Source organism: Pyrgilauda ruficollis, unplaced genomic scaffold (genome assembly GCF_017590135.1).
Source record: "Pyrgilauda ruficollis isolate IOZ18807 unplaced genomic scaffold, ASM1759013v1 scaffold57, whole genome shotgun sequence".
In the NCBI taxonomy this organism is placed as follows: Eukaryota; Metazoa; Chordata; class Aves; order Passeriformes; family Passeridae; genus Pyrgilauda; species Pyrgilauda ruficollis.
In genome coordinates this window covers 3,951,651-3,971,787 of record NW_024527377.1, presented here as the reverse complement: position 1 = coordinate 3,971,787, position 20,137 = coordinate 3,951,651, and the positions used below count along the sequence as shown (strand labels likewise).

General features: G+C 41.9%; 1 protein-coding gene across 1 annotated transcript; it reads right to left on the bottom strand.

Moving 5' to 3' along the window:
- Positions 1 to 1,804: 1,804 nt before the first annotated feature.
- CANX (calnexin) lies at positions 1,805 to 19,582 on the bottom strand. The gene is made up of 15 exons (XM_041481908.1): positions 19,525 to 19,582; positions 11,613 to 11,801; positions 11,080 to 11,153; positions 10,503 to 10,561; positions 10,130 to 10,271; positions 8,740 to 8,821; positions 7,412 to 7,604; positions 6,313 to 6,502; positions 5,918 to 6,031; positions 5,292 to 5,448; positions 4,764 to 4,979; positions 4,227 to 4,346; positions 3,984 to 4,122; positions 3,737 to 3,825; positions 1,805 to 3,161 (listed from the first exon to the last, which is right to left on the bottom strand). The coding sequence occupies exons 2-15, from the start codon at positions 11,796 to 11,798 to the stop codon at positions 3,108 to 3,110; spliced, it is 1,815 nt and encodes a 604-aa protein (XP_041337842.1). The 5' UTR covers positions 11,799 to 11,801; positions 19,525 to 19,582; the 3' UTR covers positions 1,805 to 3,107.
- Between the last annotated feature and the right edge of the window lie 555 nt (positions 19,583 to 20,137).

The window sequence follows — 20,137 nt, the reverse complement described above, 5'->3', positions numbered from 1 at the left end:
CGAAAAAAAAAAACCAAAACAAAAACCCAATCAACCAAAAACCCCTTTCACAAACCATGAGGCAAGAGGGGTATTAAGCATCAGTTTGGGATGAGCAGAGCAGTCACAAGCCCCACGTCTGTACCCACAGCCTCGGTGGAGGAGCTGAGTTTGTGAGGGAGGAGTAAGGAAGGAGCCAGAGGAAACCATGGACGTGTACAAGCAGTCACTACTTGCAAGGAACCCTCCTCAGGTCCGGGAGTCAATCGCAAAATCAGACTTCATAACGGAGTAGAGAGGTCACAGGCTCAAGCTGTGACAATTCAGTACCGAGCAGAGCCAGCGAGGGGAGAGCACACCCAGGGACACGCACGGAGGGGTTAGTGGGTTAGAGGCACCCTGACCTACAGCTGCCCTGGCTGCAGGAGGAAAGCTGCTCTCAGCACTTCTGCCTTGTGTGTCACAGCCCACGGGTTTTGTTCTGATCCGCCATGCCAGCCTCACACCCCCCTCGTCAGACACAGCACCCCAAGCTCAGCGTCCTTGTCAAGAGCTGCCACCCTTGGCTGCACAGACACAAAAGGCCCAAATACACCTTCAGGACCTGTAACAGTTCCAAACACAGCTCACAGGTTACAGCCAGGTGGAGTTTCACTACTCTAAAAACCACAGCTATGCTTCATGCACTGAGGATAAGCAGGTAGCTGTATTTTTCCTCCAAGACTTTAAAAATAAGAGCAATTCTAAGGTCAAACTGAGGTACCCAAGCCAGAAAGCAGGATAGGATTAAAAAGTAACTTGTCTATCCATTTTGGAAAGTCTTCATTTATTGTAGTGATTATTTAAAGCATACACTATGGTATCAAAAAAAGCCATAACATGCAGACAGGACTTTTTCAGGAGAATTAGCAGAAGCAAATGTAGATTTACAATTAGCTTTAATATAATGCAATTTAAAAGCTGATAGCAGATCTCAAGTTCACTTTTTGATGCTTTGAAAGAACATGTATGCACAGGGATTGTTTGGGAGTTTAAGGCAATTTGCATATTAAGATAAAAAAACCATTAGATTAATTAGACTTGTGTTGTGCTCAAAACATTAGCTGAATTGAAACCATTTACATATACTTCATCTCAAAGGACTGAGAGTCAAATAGCAGCTGCTCCTTGATAAAAATACAGTCCTGAGAACAAGCTAGTAGCAATGCTTAAGCTATGACATCTTCCATGTCAGAGTATAAGCTATTTTTGCAATAAGGAGCAGTATTGACCAGGTGTTCAACAGGCAAAGGCATTCTAAACATGCAATAGCTCCCAACAGAAGTCTGAAATTACTTCCAGTATCTTGCTTACAATAGTTTATTTGTACACTGCAGCGAGATCAAGAAATCCTGCTATGCATTTGTGATCACTAATATTTCAAACACAACAACCAAGGGATACAACATAAGGACAGGAAGCAAAAGCTGTTTTACAAAAAAAAAACAACCAAAAACCAACCCCAAAACAAGAGTCTTTTAGTAATTGGTTAGATTGTTTGCAAGGTAATTGGAACACTCTTCCCCCCCACAACCCCTGGGAACTATTCCACACACTATACCTATCATATGACCAAACACTGGAGTGTTTAAGTTCAGTGCAAGAAGAATAATTTCATGACATTTAATTTCATTCTAAACAAAGGCAAAAGTTTATCTACATAGACATCCAAATGCAAACATATTTGGTACAGTGTAATGAATTACATCCATCTCACCCTCAGAGGTAATGCTCTTGTAGTGCTCACCTGCATTCCACAAAAAAAAAGGTGTTTGAAACAGTGTAGTATGGTAGACTCAACACTTTAAAAAAATTTATTCAGCTGGAATTGGAATTTCCTAACATTCACAATATAATTTAGAATGCACTTGTTACATGAAGAGCAGATAAAAGGACTTAAACAGTTTCACATACCAGTTAAGAGATTCCACATGCTCCTTCCCCACCTACAATACTGACATCTTGGTTGTGGTTTTTTTTCCCTAACAAATACTCAGTTCAACTTGTTTACCTGCCTACCTCCCCCATTTCTACAGCAGACATACAGTGACAACAGCGAGAGGATATGGGACACTGTCTTATTCAGTGTTTGGACCCTGGAAAGGAGCAGGTCTAGCTATGAAATCGAGTTTGACAATGAGCTGAACATGAAGTGCTCCAGCAACTGAGGCAAAGCTGCTCTCAGGAAGAGCTGTATCGTCACAGAGGAAAACACCGGTGGCTGAACAGAGGGCAAAGGGGGAAGTAGCCTAACCACACCTCCCCAGCAACCCTCAGCTTTACAAAGAGTTCAAGAACAAATAAACCTGGTTGTCTGCAAGATCTGCAGGATTAAATGCCACGTTAAGATGACCCACTCCAAATCCTAGATCGTTTGTCAACATTTAACAGGGCTTTAGCCATGCACAGTATGCATATATTTTATAGACTGCCTAACCCCTTCCCTTCCACCCCTTCTTCCTCTTTTCCCTCCCCCCAAAAGAATGAAGTTGATTGATTAGAGAGTTTCACTACTGGTCTCCCCGTACATCTCCCTCCAGCTGTCTTTTCTTTTGAGGGCAGGGGTGCTGTCAAATGCATTGACAACTTTGCTTTGAACAATTACCACATTTTTGGGGTATAAAGACATTGGTGCATTTAGGAATTTACATATCTGTAAAAAAAACTAGTTATAAAACTGCATTTTTATCACCTAGCACTTTCAAGATTCATCGTTATATTTCACTAATTAATATATTAAATTAAGCCAAGGTTTGAGACTGGAAAAATTCTACCAATCTACTTAAGAAGAGAAAAGAATATTTAAAACCAAAAATGAAAAGGTTAGTTATGTTACATTCCAAAATCCACAGCCCATTATATTAAATGCTTTCTTTCTACAGGAATGATGCTCTTTAAAACAGATGATTGCAAATATTTTACTGCTAGACACTCCATTACATTGGATCGTGTGACTGGAACCTGTGGATGGTGAAATCTTGAGGTTTGTCCAAGTTTCAATGTAAGGTGTCCAAGGTCCTCTCCCAGAACCATGTTTGAAAACAACAACAAAAAAAAAGAAATCACAGATCAAGTTCTTATGACTTTTTTCAATCTTTCCTTGGCTTTCTGTTTCTGGGTGATCTATTCACAGTTTCTTCCTCCTGCAAGAAAGTAATTTGTGTAAACATCAATAAAATAAAACCTAAATATACCCTTCATAACCATTTTGAGAAAACCCATGAAAAATAATCTACTTTCACTTCTACGTTAGAATTCAGTTTTTGAAAGGACCTACTGCTGAAAGGACTTTGTGGCAAACAGGCAAATTCTTTGTTTTCACAGTGGATGTACACCATTTGTTGGGAGTGCTCAACAGCTCCTGCTTGCTGGGAGAATCCTTTAACTTCAAGCAACACTCCAGCCATTTTTGAGTCATTGTGCCAGTGTAGAGCACTTAAGGTCACACTGAGTAAGCCTTTTGCCTCAAGAAGCTGCTTCCAACAGTCCCAACTCCCCTCTCAAGGCAGGGGCTACAGCAGTGCTTTTAGCAGGGTCCCAAACCTGCTCAAGTCAGCCACAGCAATTCCTATTCTTCAGGGGGATTAAGTTTTCTAAAGTTCTGAACTGGGAGGGAGAGTCACATGAGCCAGGTTAACTTTTAACAGTGTAGAAGGGCCAGTTCTACACAACCTATGAAAGAAAATGCATAAGCTTCCTTCAAAGATTAGGCACTTACCTCTGATGCAGGTTTCCTGTCTTCCTCCTCCTCCTCTTCTTCCTCCTCTTGACTAGCACTTCCTAGATCAGCATCACTTTTCTGCTTCTCTTCAAGGGAAAATGGGAAAAAAAAATTAAAAAACGCCAAAAAACGTTATCCTTCCCGACTTATCTTCAGTTCACCACTGGCTTTATTCCGTATCTGCCAATCCTACTGTTTTTTTCCATCAGGAAGAACATCATTCAAGATTATCTAGTTTACCTACCAAGCTTTTCCTCATTTGCATCCTCCTCTTCCTCCTCCTCTTCTTTTTCTCCTTTATCTTTTTCTTCTTCTTTCTCATCATCCACCACATCAGGCTGAGGAGCATCAGTCTTCTTGTATTCTGCAGCACTTGGCTGTTTCTGAAAGACAATGACAAACCCAGGCAATTAATTGTGACATTTAGGCACATTTTACTGAACATCCTTTTAAACATGAGGCTAATTATCAGAGGAAATGCATTTACCTTCCCAGAACAGCAGAAAAGGATAACAAGGAATACTGGCAAAGCCACAGTGAGGATGTAGACTACCCAAAGCCAGGGACGCTCTTCAGCAGCTGCCATCATCTGGCCCACAACACCAGGCTGTAAGACCAAAAGAACTGTCAAATTCCACCTCATGCAGCAAGCTAGCAGCTAAGTTTAAGCTACAAAATTTTCTAACAGGCTTTTTGCAACTTTAAACATTGTATTTCAGATCTCAAAAAAGAAAAAAAATCATAAAGCTAACCTGCAGAAGTACTTTTCCCATAGCTTAAAAATTAAGAATTAGGCTAAACAGTCCAAATATCAGAGCAAAAACTCAGAAGAGAGCAGTGAGTACTCTTAATTACCTATAGCAACCATTAACATCTTGTAATTATGAATGGAGGCTCCCACCTGGTTTAACAAAACCCTCAGCCTTAGCACAAACACGTATATATTGACAAAAGCTGAGAGAGAACAGCAGAAGTGCTTCTACTGTTCCACTTCACAGCACACAATTAAACCTTCCTCTCTCACCTCTGCAGCACCATCAGCTGCTTTTTTCAGTCCCCATCCATCACTGGCCCAATCATCAGCCACAGCTCTATCAGTACAGATGATAAAGTTGTCAAAAAAGATGTCAGATGTCATGGACCATAACTCAAGTCCCACAGCACTGACAGGAGTCATCTTGAAAGGTTCCAAGTCTTCAAAAAAATCTGGGTTTGGGATCTTTCTAGGTTTCCATATACCCTAGAAATGACAAAAGACATTGAGCCTCATCTACTAGAAGACAAATTTTAGTTTTCAGCCCATTATGAATGGAGAGATATAACAATCCATTGCACTTAATTACAACATTTACAGGTGCAACTCATCAATCTTTGGGAATCAATACAATGAAGTGATGCCTGGTAAGAAAGCATTTTGAGTCTGTCCACTTGAAACACAGCACAGTCATGACTGCACTTGAATTTCTAATTACACCTGCTGAATCTAAATCATTCTGCTTTTTGTGAGAGAGATGCTTTATCAGTCACCAGCTTAAGCAATGAAAACACAAACCTGATAGTTCACGTTATCAATCATAGGAGGCTTCCATTTGCCTTTGTAGTTTGGATTGTCAATCATTGGGCGCTGCCAGGTACCACAGCCAGGAGCTGTCTCACATTTAGGGTTTGCAATCTGAGGTGCCTCCCATTCACCATCCATATCTTCATCCCTGAAAAGGCAAACTCAGTTTTGAAGTCCATCCCTTGCCTTCATACAGAATAAGGCTCAGACAATGTCCAATTTCTGGGAAAATCTAAATTCCTACCACTAAACGAAGACACAAACTTTGTATAGCATAAGTCTGTAGATAAATATACTGCAGAAGGAACAAGGATTTCAAAGACTAACTGTGAAGCACAGATCAACAAAAGCCAGACCCTGAGCACAGTCTCCCCTGCTGCCACTTCCAAGTAGGTTCTACTTCAAGGTGAACATCCCTGCCCTGTTCTGTTTACAGTCGCAGAAGAGTTGAAAAATGTGGAGGTGAATACAGAACATGAGTCCTCAGACCACTGCCTTCTACTTTTGAAGAAAAATAGCCTGAACAGCAACTTTGTCAGCAAGCAACAATGGACTGCAAATGTCAGTACCAAAGTAATGAAATAATTGCTGCCATTTTCAAGAGGTAGCAAACTTACCAATCTTCAGGCTTCTCAGCATCAGGGTCTGCTACATACTCTGGCTCATCATCCAGCCAGCCCTCTGGTTTCACAGCATTTTCATCCGCAATCTTTGCAGGAGCATCCTCATCCCTTGAGGGCAGATCATTATGTGTTAACGTAGACAACATGTCAGTTCTTAAGCCCAAGGCATGATTCTACAGACTCTGAACAAGCCCACTGCTCTAGACAGCCAGCCACCTTCCCTTCTGTCAGGGTCACTCCATGATTTCTGAAAGGAATTGCCTTGCAATCCTAACACATGTGCCTCATGGCATATCAAGGTACTAACTGCAAAGTACTACTACTAATTTTGATCAGGACAAAATTATGGGGCTAAGGATTCCCTCAATTCCACCCTTCCAACACCTTACCAGTCATCTGGTTTAACCGCATCTGGGTCTGGGATTTTTGGCCTCTCATCCCAGTCCTCAGGCTTCTGGTCATTTGGGTCCTCAATCTCTCGGGGTGGATTCACAGGAGGTGACATATCATTTAGCAAATTCCCACTGTTGACAACTGTTTGATCAACCAGTATCTCAAAACTATTGTCAGGATTCAAGACTGTAAGGAAAAAAGTTGATGTAGTCATTGCATGTACTACACAAAGCATGAGTCATAAAGCATCACTCTTCCCCACTGTACAACCCAAGCTACCACCTACCCATCAACTGTTTTAAAGAACTGCTAAGAACCTTTCTCCTTACACCAAAGTGCAACTAGTGATGATGCACCACATCTCACCCTGTGAGAAGGCAGACTCCTGGCAGAAGTCCTACGTGTGTTAAAAGCATGGAGGTTTGTAAAGTGATTTAGCAGTTACCACAACAAGTTGACTTTGGCACAGGAAGTATTGCTTTAGTAGTAAGAATGTATATACTCATATTCTACTCCAGACTAAGACTTCCTACTACTGACTTACAGGATTTTAATCTCACTTCTTTATCTACTGCTGTCTCTGTAGTAGGAAAAGACAGAGACACTCCTAAGTACTTCCTGAAAGATTTTGATCATAGCTAATATACCAGAAATATCCTATTTCAAGAACCCTTGAGTTTGTCTGGTACATGAAAGCAGAAAAAAACCCAAATAAAACTAAAACAAACTACGATGCCTCCACATCTAAAGCTTAGTGTACCCCATGTTACCCAGAGGCAGCATTCAGGTAATTTATATATGCTGATAATTATTTCAAATAGACTTAGTTCAAGTTACTTAAAACAGCCCTGAAATGCAGTTCTCCTTTAAGTATTAAGTTCAAGTCACATGACCTCTCTTACATGAATCCAGACTTCCTGGAAGGATGAAATAAGCCTTTGCACAGACAATCAGTTTTTGCATTTGAAGCTTTCAAGTGGTTTTTAGTGGTATGGTGCACTGGCACAAATATTCACCTGTTCATCTGGCTCACTTTGAGCTTCTGCTGCAGAAGATGTAGTAATTATTAATATGCATAGTTAGCAGCCACCATACCTAGAGTATAAAGATGAGTCTTCTTATCAGTAAAGTAGGTCTTCAGATCTGCATCTGGGCGCTTTGCATGCTTTTCCTCGTATTTGCCAGTCTTTGGGTTTTTGTGCCGGAAGATGAAGTGCAATTTATAGTCCTCTCCACATTTGTCAGGGCCAAACATTATTGTATATGGAGTTTTGTCATGGAACTGATCCTATAAAACAACACGATATCTCACTCCATTATTTTGAAATACAACTTAAGCCATTGTCTGGCCTAAGAATTCCCAATTCATTAAAAACTATTCTGCAACCTGAATATCAAGCCCATGAAGTCTCCACACAAAGCCTATGTTCCTCATATAAGCCTCCAGAAAAAATAACATGCAAAGAACTATCCCAGCTATTTAATTTTGCACCTTTGAGCTTCACTTTCCACATGGAAAACACCAGCTATTCAGGTATTATCCAAAATATTAGTGTGACACCCACAACGTTTAAACATATCTCTAAGAAGTATTTTAAAAGCTATCAATTAGAAGTATCAGCTGCTGGCAATAATGAAAGGCTAGCAAGGCCACTGAGTTTCTTTCATACAAAGTGATAAGCAGCACTAGAAGTGAAGCAAAGCTGCATTTAGTCTACACTTATGAACTGGGGTATGCCTTAATCTAAGCTCTAACTAGATATAATCATCACTGAACTCTTCAAGTCTGTTTGTTTGTTCTTGCTAATGTTACCTGAAAATTCAGTGCACATATGAAACTGATTAGGCAGCCACGTTGTGTTCTGGGTGTTTGTGGTTGTTTTGGAGTTTTTTAATAGTTTGGAAATTGTATTAATAATACAACTCCAATAAGACTGCAGAAAAAAAGAAGCATGGATAACAAGTCATAAAAGGTACATCTTATAAAGTCTAGGAAAATGGCTAAAGAAAAGCCATAGGCTACAAGAGCCTATGCAAGGTTACCCAGCATTCAGCTTCATCTGAACAGGCTAAACCACTTCTGAGAGGACAAAATGCAGTTCTTAGGCCTTAGGAGCTGGCCACTCTCCTAAACACCTCCTTTTTCATTCCAGAACCCAGGAAAATCTGAAGTACTGCAGAGTTTGGCAAAGGTCTACAACTGCTCAGCTATTAGGGAACTTCAGTTTCCACTCAAGTGCCGTCACATTTCAATACTTATCCACTCCAACTGAAAGCACTGGGAAAATGCTGAGTGCAAAGTACTTGGGCAATCAAGTGAAGGCCCCACCGCCTTCACTAAAAAGGTTTCTTCAGAAAAAAGCAAAGTGAAAAAGCTTCAAGTTCTTTCTCAGCTAATACCCAAAAGTAGGAGCATTACTCACCAGGTTCAACTCAGGGGTTTTTGAAAGCAATTTCACATAGGCCCCACCACACTCTATTCCATTCTGGAAGTTTACTTCATACCTAATTTTAGTTTTGGATAGAAGAGAGGAGAGCACATGTTATACATTAGGAAAAATTATTTTTGTAATACACAATTACAATTTTGTCAGTACAAATTAACAGTAACACTGCTTTGTTGTTGTTTGCTTTAAATCACTTACCCAGTGAATACTTAAGATACCATCATACAGCTACATAAAGACATGAGGACTAAGAAAATATTCACAAGAGCCTGAGAAACAGTTAAAAAATTGAAGATTTAGAAGAATTAACCTGACAGAAGAGATTAAAGAAATTGAGTGCTGGCCTAGACATTAATGACCTAGAAGTAGAGAGGAGGAAGAAAAAGCTTTCCAGTATATGACACTGCAACAGGGATTGAGGCAAACCAATTCTTTTCTCCACAACTACTACAGTAAACAGACAACTTAATTTGCAAGACTACAAAGCAAAATCAGTTGGATTTTAGGAGAAGCCCCTTTAGGGTTATAAGCATACAACAGTATTTAGGGATGCCAAGCAACCTGAAAAAGGCAAAACATCTCTGTCAGGAATAAGCTCAGCGTGCTTGATCCTCTCACAATGCCAGCAGCTGGACTGGATGACCACTGGGCTTTATTTTTAGCCTTGTATTTTGAACCAAAACTAAACAGTGCAAAGCAAAGTGATCAATTCATTATCTTGTGCAAATACAAATTAATTTATTCTTTGTTTAAAATTGATAACATCACTAATAGTGCACAATTCAAGTGCTCTCACTGCATTATGCTTTTCCCCTGGCTTGTTAGTCTAACACACCTGCAAATAGATTCATCTACAACAGTTGTGACTTATGTAAGCTGTTCATCTTCCACGGCAAATGAACTAAGACACAGGAAGGAGGAAACAAATGCATCTTTACCCCTCTGTTCACTTCCTCTCAGTAACAGGGGGCAGTTTACTGTACAAGAAAGTGCACTGACCTACTTACAGACCAGCATTCTTTCAAAAGGACAAGGACTTCCACAATTAGCAGTACAAAAGTCAGTTGCCTGACCTTGTTACCACAATTAAATCAAGTGAACTGAAGCCACAAGACAGGTTACCAAGACTAGTTTGCAGAGACTTCTTCTTCCTTTTCCAGGCTTCAGAAGGACCTATGCTGTTACTAACTCCCCACTTTGGAATCTGTGTTACTATTTTACTCTTACTCAAAACAGTGTAATAATATGTTACAGTATCTTGTGTCATCTAGACCCCCAGTCAGCAAAAGCTCAGTTATGGAGTTAACCTCAGCTTGATATCATGTCACCCTGGAATCAACAGAACATCAAATTATTCTTTACTTACTGTATAATAAGGGGTTTGGTATCAAACACAAATGGCTTGGAAAGTTTGGACGAAATTGCATGATGCTTGGCTCGGGTTACCATTACAAGCCCTTTGTCTCCTGGAAGCTTTGTTTCCTTCATGTCTTGGACTTCCCACTTACCTGGGGAGGAAATTGACCAAACACACATTTATCTTAAAATCTCCAAGTGGATATTTTGTTTAAATCAGAACTACATTTTATATTATTAGCCAGGTATATGAACATCCCTCTCATTTTCTTCAGCGAATATAATTTTAGCTGAGAAACAGAAAATAAAGATTTGCACCTCTTTTTCATACAGACAAACAGCATTCAGAAACATTTATAATCCAAAACCTGGGTTGGACTCACCATCATATTTGGCAATCTCATCATCTGTATCATCTTTCTTGGCTCTGGAAAGGACCCATCTAGAAGACAGGCATCCAATAGTTGGAAAACCGTTATTTCCCACCACCACACACTAAAAATCCTGCCCTTAAGATAAGGTAGCCCTTGCTATCTCATGACTACACCCCAGAATCATGATCCCTGGAGGAGTTCTGCTCCCAAGCTTGCAAACTTTTCTGTGTTTGCTACTTCCCACCCCAAGGTAGGACCATGGCCCCATGAGCAAGTACCTCGCTCCTGAAAAAAAACCAACCAAACAAAAACAAACAAACCAGAAGTAGCACCTTACCATCCTGAGGAAAGTAAAAAAGCCACATGTAAAGGCCTCACCTCCCCTTTATTACTAGAACTTAAGGAAATACTGATTCAACTCAGCACCTGAACACTTAGCCTCAAGAAGTCATTACTGTAATCCCAACTGAACAGGGGCCTTGGATTCAGTTTTGAATAACACAAGTTCTGCAGGGAGAGTTTCATTGCCTTTCACCAAGATTTTACATTATTTGCTGTACCAAATCATCCTTCAGATTATACTCACCCATCCAGAGTTCCTTTATCAAAAGATTCCGCAAAATACACTTCACCAGTTGGGACAGGGGGCCTGTAAGTAACCTATTGGAAAAGGGGGGCATTTATGCACCTTTCAAGACACGTTCTTTATTCTACAGAAATACAGGCATGTAAAGCTCTCACTCCCTCCTACATTCAAGTACAGCTCACCTGGACATTCTTGAAGCATAAACACAGAAATTACATAAATATTGCTGCTCGTGCCAAGTTGTTGTGCTCTTGTCTGCAACTAAAACTCAAGTATATACCTAACTGGAAATTTTAGCATTAATTCCTGATACTCACATCACAGATTTCAAGCATAGATCTAAGTCTTCTGGAAGGACATGGGGGACATGAAAACAGGAACAAAGCAGCCAACCTTAATTCCAAGCCCTACTCCTAGATAACATCTTTTATAATATTACAACAGGTTAAGAAAATAAAGACAATTCTGATCAGACTCACATTAACCAAAACACAAGCAGTAATTAAATTGTTAAAAGAAATTGTATGTCAAACCTTTGGAGCTGGAGGAGCACTGCTTGTTTCAGACTTTGACTCTTCTACATCCTCAATACCATCATCCAAGTCATCCTCAATATCAACTACATCATCAGCTTCATTATCTTCATCTGTATCATGTGTCTGGACAGCAAAGATCCCAAGGGCTAGCAGGGTCACCCACAGCAGCCATTTCAGCTCCATGTTCTGAATAAATAGGACAGGGCAAAGTGGTCAAGCCAGCACTGCACACAGAGCAACACGATGCTTCTCAGTACAAATCAGAGCATCCAAGGCAACAGGTGAAGTGCAAACTTATCTCTCCAGCTCTGTTAATTTACAGCATCTGCCTGAGACAGCTCTAAAAGCTGGGAAAGAACACAACATAAAGGTAAGTATTTAATATCAAACAGACATTAACTCAGTGGAGAACCACAGGTACATGTTCTGCAGATCATGCAGAAGTGTCATAATTTTGCTCTTACACTGTCACAGCCCACAAGCAGGACAGCAGACACATACATGACAGCACAACATACGTGGCTGTAAAAGCCTAAAAAGAAAACCTATTTCATGCTTATGAAGGACTTTAAATAGACCATGCAGGAACTGAAACTTCCATTCAGTCCAGAAATGGAAATAAAATTTTCAATTTATTCAAATATAATAATTTTTGCAGAGTACCCAATCCTCAACTCCTGTTCAATATATTTTTTGTCCTTTCAAATGCAGAGTTCTGGTGTTTTCAATAATCAAACCCCTTCCCCAGGTTTTATTGTAGAATTACTGCCAACAGTTATTACTACTACTGGCAGATGCTTATAAGCAGTTGAAGCTCCTGGAAACTGCCACTTGATTCAATTCCCTTCTTTCAATCTCTAATTTAACAAGATGACCAAGGAAAGAGTAGCTGTTAACTGAAGCCTCACAGAATTAAAATATCACATGTAAACTAATTCATAAGGTGCTCAGCACATTGTCACATCTAAAACAGGATAGATATTGGCAAGCTGTAGCTTAAAATATCTTGTAAGTAAAATGGGTTTCAATTTGATTTTCCTCCTAGAAAAAATGACAAGATCACTGCATCTTTAGGTTGATACAGAAGGCAATATTCCCAGAACTGTACTCAGTTTTATCTGCCCAAAACCCTCACAACAACAACCTGCGCTTTGCTCATCTTTTCTCCTTTGAATCCCACTCCAAATCTTCCTGCCAAAACCAGAGGTATAACTGAGACTGATTTTTTTTTTTGGAAACAAGTATAAAACCAAACATCCCCTCCTCCTTCCCTTACAGTCCTACCTCACACTGCAGCCCTGCAGACTTTCAAACATAACTCAAGCAGAGTTAACAGTGCCTGTAGGGGTTTAAGATCATGCTAGGAAACAAACTTTCAACTTTCCAAAGCATGTTTAGGCAACTAAAAGAGTTTACACTCTCAAAAGCTTATCAGCATTATCCAATTTTCCAAGACTATGCGGCATACTAGATCTACCATTCTTAGATTATTCTTTAACTTACTTCTAATGACAGAGAGGATTTTAAAACTTTATAACTGCAGTTTTATAACTACAACAAAATTGTATTTTAAAGACTTGAGCTGAGGTCATGTCCAGTTTGTCACTACAGGAACAAGCAATTGCAGCCAGTTTTCCAACAATAGTGATGGCCTTGAGGATTATAGTCCAAATGCATGTGCACAGACCTCCTTTACTCAGTTCAGGCAACTGCACCCAAACACCTCTGAGCCAAAAGGACAATCATTCCAGAAGGAACAGCTGACAAAAACTTCCAAGGGCTGTTATATATGAGCAAAGCTTGTTTGCTTAATGCACAATGTACAGCCAAAACTGAAAACAGTTTCAGACCTCAAAACAGCTCTTATTAGTGTGAGAGCCACAATACAAAACCAAGGACTGAAAAGGGTCAAGCAGACATCAGTACCCTTGGAGCTGCGAATTCTTGCACAGATAACATGTTCTTTGAATAAACTCATACCCAGCAGCATAAAAGCAATACAGAAACAAGAGCCTGACACTTCATCTGAAAAAGTGATCTTTAGAACCCTGGATGTGCCCTGTGTGACTGAAGCAACCATGGATGAAACGGCACAAAAACACCTTTCCATGGAATGGGTTTCATTTTGTCTTACCTTACCAATAGGGCTTCACTAAATATTTTTAAAATAGAGCTAAATTCACGAAGATAATACAGTTTTATAACTGCTTTCAAATTATATTATTCAGACAGAATGAGCACATCATGATTTGGAATGTGATACGACAAAGTTAATCTGAAAAATACACCATGGCTAAAAATGAGCCAATTCTCTCCTTTCCTAAAAGGAAGGAGTTTCTGCACCCCTCCTCCCAACCTTGTGCAAAGGGTATTAAAGGTTTAGCATGCAAGTAATCCTTTAAGTAGTCTCACCAGTAGCCAACCAGCACAAAAGTTTTGGTGAAAGAATTAAATCATCCCCCACAACTTTCCTGCCAGTACTGACTCCATATGTAATAACTACCTACTTCACAATCCCACCTCAACTACAACCCTTCAAAAATATTTGTCAGCAGCAAATGGACTTTGGTAAATGCTCACACCCAAGTGGCAAAGGCCCATGGCCTCAGAAATTCTTCTGTCAAAGCATCTTAGTGAAACCAGACAATTCCAGGGACCACACAGCAGGGGCAGAAGTCTGCGGCTGCTGCGTGTCTGTGCTCCTGATACACCCACAGGTATCTACCCTGCTACACTCATCAATTAATGCTCTGTTAGAATTTGAGGTCTTGCTGAACCTCATTTCAAGGGAGAAGTATTTCATGGTCAAGCAAACTTCATCACCCTCCATCAAAAAAAAAACAAACTAACTAAAATGTCTGAAGAGAAGCTAATCCAGTTTCATGTCCTTACCTCTTTTACAGTCATTGGCAGGCAGTTGTCACAAGTTTATATCCCTGCAGAAAGCTGCTTAGGACACTTCCTACATATTAAATCAGCCCCAAATTCAACAAACTACCATTCATATACCTTGAGTACAGGCTGCAGCTTCTGCTGCAACTGCCAGTTATCATGCCAAATTCCTTATTCTGTTTAACCTGAAACAATATAAAAAGCTGACTAAATTATAGAAAAAAGGCACTATGTTCTCAGAAGAGCAATTTAAGTGAAGCACACATTTTCCGTATCTAAAAAGCTACTTCTATCCATAATGGATGTACTGCTACAGGAAAAAAAATTCAAATTCACTTTACACAATCCTTAGGGACACAACATAAACACAATTATGCCCTAGTAAATTAGGTTATTCCTAAATAGAAGAGGAGGGGAGGGGGAGAGAGACACAACTTAGGTTTTATAAAAAACAGGCATAAATCAATTTTTCAGTGGAACTTTAAGTTGCTGGCAACTACAGGTGTTCAGTTAGCCACCTCAAATGTAGTCTAACCTTCAGACACTCTCAGCTACTCTATTATGATCTACTTCTTCCTTAAAAAGTGTCCAATTTCCAAGCAATTACCATCCTTAGCCATTTTTTACTCTGCCTGCACCTCCCTTCTTCAGGTTAAACTGTGCAGTATTTCTGAAGGTTGGTGTATTTCTGATCATGCAATTGCCAAAAGCCATTAACAAAGGAACACTTCCATAATAGGTGAGAGCTTCTGACGTCTCAATTCTACTTCAGTGTAACCATCACTTTCACCATAACAACGTTTCAAGTCAGAGATAACAACTCCATGTACTTTTTTTTTTTTTTAATAAGGTCTTCAGTCACTTACAGACATTGGCACACCACTCAGATTGAAGGGGAAACTACTGCAATCTCAAAGTTTGAGACTGTCAGTGCTACAGATTACTTGTTCTCTCTGCACACACCCATGGCCAGCTTCTACCCCAGAAAACTTCAGAGCTGACACTTAAGCACTGTGCACCTGATTGCCAAAAGGTTGAAACATTTTACCCCAGTATTTGTAAGATCTATAGCAGAGTGCTGGAAATAATCTCCTGGAACATCTGCACTACAGACTTTACTTTTTCACAAAGTAAAATCAAAACCAAATTGGAGTGGGATTCAGAAACAGAATCAGGATCTTACCCCAACAGTACAACTCCTACCATGTAGGACTAAGTGACTGCTACCTTTGGAGTTCAAAGCTTTCAAGAAAGTCATGCATCTTCAAAGATTAATTTTTATTTAGAATTCCCCTTTTTCTGGGCATAACGGAGAAAGTGCATTTTTATTATTGGTACAACACTGGAAGCACTCATACAACAGACAGTTGTCACTACTGTCCCTAACATACATGTCCCCTGGAAGAGAGTGAAATTGCCCATAGAGAGGATCTTCAAGTCCCCTGCTATCATTCTTCCAGAACATACTGTTTAGTAACTCCCCTGTCAGGTCAAACAGAGCCTGCAAAACCAGTTTAATCATCTCCTTGGTTACTAATCTATTTCAGTGGTTCATCAAGCCAGTTCTTAATACAGCATATTTCAGAATATATAACTACATTTGAATGGCTACTGGCTATCTGGTTTACTACTTGCTCTTTTAAAAAAATAATTAAAGAGTCATACTAAATAGATCCTATGAAAATAAGACACTTATTACAAACACCTATGCAATTTAACCTGATGAGCATCAATGGTTTCTCTTTCAGCAGCACCTGAAGTCTCAGCTGAGCGACTTAAGCAAAGGAAGAACAAAACCCGCTAGCACAGCCCTGTGCTCCCAACACTGGCTTTCAGTGTTGTGTCACAGCAGAAGCACGCCAGTGAAAACAAGCACAATGCCTCATGCAAGGCAAGAATTAAGGAAGAAAAATTTAAAGTCAAACATAAAGATGATTCATCACAACACAAAAAAAATTGCAAGGAGACAAGAACAGAAAGGCTGAGACAGAGATATACATTTTCCCTCTCAAATGAGAGTTCTGTGGGTTTTGAGCAAAGGCTCAGTTACCCTACTTGGTAGTGCACTAATTTCCTAAAGTCAGAACTACTGAAGAGCAGAGGAAATCTCTTCTACATCTCACAATCCCTCTGCCTTCCACATCCTGCCTCCTCTGCGGTGCCAGGGTAACTGTTTACACAGCCTCATGATGAACCAGCCGCTGGTTTAAGATGGCTCGAAGTCCTTCTGCCATGTTATTTTAACCCTGAATCAATAGCCCAGGCCAACCCAGCAGCAAAAGCAAAAAGAGTTGCAGCAGTACCAGTGAAAGTAAGTAGCCAAGGATAGAGGAAATAAAACTGTTGGCAGCAGAGCCAGCTCAATACCACAGTTTCAAGTGGTAGGACTGTGCAGTCTGTCACCTGCACCTGCCTGATCTGTCTTTAGACAGATTTGGGGGATGGACACCATGGTGAAGCTAAAAACAGTGAGGCCAAATACTGTAATTTCAACAACCAGTACAGTGCCTCAGCACCCCTCGAAAGGGGATATAATAAAATTATGTTCATGTATACACAACAACTCACATAATGCAGACAACCCTTTTTCCTCTGAAATACTGTTTTTCTGCTGGACAGCTTCCAGTATTGTGAAGATTCTGCCTTTAACATCCTAACTCAATGAATAGCAGACAAGGCTAAAGAAAACCACCTTACAAAGAAAAGAAGAGAGGCAAGAACTCTCCATGGTGGTGGCTTACCCTCCTACACCCTTTTTTTTTTTTTCCTTCAGTAAGGAGTGGCTGAGATATACATGAGGAAGAAGTCTCCCGGAAAGGATTAGCCAAACCTCTCTTGGAGAGCCCCACAAAAAAAGCTGCCTCCTGTTTGGGTTGTAGAGAGCACAAACCAGGCAAGGGATTAGGTGTGAAAAGGGACAGCAACAAAGCTTGCTTTTAATAGGCATTTCAAATATGCCAGTTTCTAAAAATAATGTACAACAGTGCAGATACAGTACAGAAGCAAAAAGCAGATACTGTTTGTCAGCACAGATATCCTTCCTGCAGAACTGGAAGTCCTTGGAGGGTAAGGCAGAACCATGAGGCTTTTTGACCTCAAAAAACAGATGGGCTGCTAGGAAAATTATATTAGTGGGGGCAGATCTGGAGGGACCCCAAGATCTTTGAGACCATCACCCCTAGAAATCAATTCAAGTTTGCTCTGCTACAGAACTGATTCCAGCAAGAACACGCTGCCACCATGATTACTACCAGAAGCAGAAAATCAAAGGCCAGAAAAGGAAGCAGAAAACAGAGCTAAGTACAAGTCCCAGTGCATTCTCTGTAAAGGATTTATTAATTTACTCAGGGGGTAGTGCTACAGCACACCAAATGAGGGGGTAATCTGATGAAATTTCAAAACTTTCTTACTATTTTACACTAGAATCCCTTCCTAGGAGGGCAGTTGACCCCAAAAAGCATTTACATATCATACACAGCTTGTGATGCTGCCTGTAAATTGTACAAGTATCTTCTTCATAATGTTTTTTTTTTTTTTAACTAGAAATACTAGAAGTTAATACAAACACAAAGTTTTACTCAGACCTTTTCCTAATTTTATTAAGTGTTTTGCATAAGCCCATCAAATGCAGTCAAATTAAGAACAAAGCAGTCTTTGAAGTCAGGTACTGCAGTGTGAACCTAGAGTAATATATATACCAACCTATATTTAACCATTATTTTATCTGCATTAGCTCATACATTATTATAGCTCTGCTATCTCTTTGCAGTACTTTAGCAACAACCAAAATCACAACGTGCAAGACTGTCCCCTAAAACCCATGTGATAACTATGCTTACTTGACGACGTGAAGTCAACACACTACATTTAGAAATACATTACATGCCTAGAGACCAGTTTTCAGACATCTAACATACTCTAAATAAGTTCCAGAAACAGTTTTCCACGATGATCTGCAGAAGCTCTGCAGCATTAATTATGTCAACACTGATCATCTTGAGGTCTGGACCTTTACCATTACTACTGCCATTAACACATGCCCATTTCCCTTCACAACCAAATCACCTGCAGCATTTCTCTTTCTGCAGCCTAGAAAGTTCTGAACCACAAACCTGGATATGAAAGTTCACACTTTAGAATCAGTACAGATAAGAAAGCAGCGTGCTGTACACGCTTTAATTCAAAGGTGTGGGGTTTTTCTTCTTTTAAAAGCATACAATACAATCCTCAGCCAGAAATGACAAATGAGATGTCATTTATACACTGTTTTAAAGACACCCAATGCGAACGATATTTGGGGGACAAAAATCAAAGCAGTCATTTCAATTCCTTTAAATTCTCAGATCTTCCTGCTGCAGATTCCTCGCCTGCACTTCACCTGTTGGGACTCCAGCTCCGCGCCATGAGCTCCCCCCTTCCAGAGGCTTCTCCTTCCCCTCGCACAGCCCCAACCGGGCCCACGCCATGCTCTGCACCCCCTCCTGATCTCCTTTTGCGGGGCTTCACGGGGAGCACGTTCAAGATTATTTCCGACACGGAACACGTAGCCAGATAAAACCTACACCACGCGCTGCCCACATCTACGTGCGACCCTCGCCTCCCTTCCCGGTTCCACCACGCGGCCCTAGCGCCAGCCGCTGCCCGGAGCGGCGCTCCCAGAACTTACCAGAAGAGCCGCCGCTCCCCCAGGCCGCTCCGAGCCCTGCGGGTGCCGGGCGGGACCCGGCGCCGCCGCCGCAGCCCCGCGCCCGCCCCCGGCCTCAGGGGCCTCCCCAGGCCGTCCCTCTCGCCCCGACTCCGGGGGGTCCCCGCCTCCTCCCACCCCCGGGATGGGGCCGGGACCACGCACGGGCCGCCCACCCCCAGGGCCCAGCAGCGCCCCGCCGCACGCCCCACGACAGGCCGGGCCCCCCCACCGCCTCACGCCGCGGGCGAGTCCGTTCCCGCTTCCCCCGCCGCGATGTTCCGGAGCCGCAGCGGCTGTGAAGGAAGGGCACAGACGGACAGACACACTCACCCTCCGCCGCCCCGGCCACCGCCGCCGGGCTCCCCTCACCTCCGTCACGTGCCCGCGCGCCCGCCGCCGCCCGCCTATCTGCCGCGCGCCAGCCCCACCCCCGCCTCACGGCGCTCAGCCTCTCTCATTGGCGGACAGCGCGCCCGTCCGCCCGCCCAGCCGCCGGTTTTGCGCTCTGATTGGCTGATAGCATCGCCTCTCAAAAGCCGGCCCGCCTCTAAACACGCCCCCAACGGCGCTGCCCTTCGTGGAGCGCTGTCATTGGTCGACGGGGTTGCAGGAAGTGCCCGCTGATTGGGTGGTTGCGGGCAGGCCGTTGGGATGTGGGCGGGGTCGCAACGGGTCTCGGTCCAGGGGCGCTGCGGAGGCTGACAGGGCGCTGCGGGCGGTAGGGGGCGGTAAGGGGCGGCAGGGGGCGGGGCCAGCCCCTCACGCCCTCCCCGCGCCCCCCCCATCCCCTCACGCCCCTCACCCTCCGGCCCATAAAATCCCGCTGTGTTAAACGGCAGAGCCATCTTCTCGTTCCTTAGAAAGGGTGCTCAGGTTTTCTTGCCTATTCAGCAAATTCGGTGTAGGCCGTGGTTCTTTCCCTCAATAACAAGCCGAGGGTTTA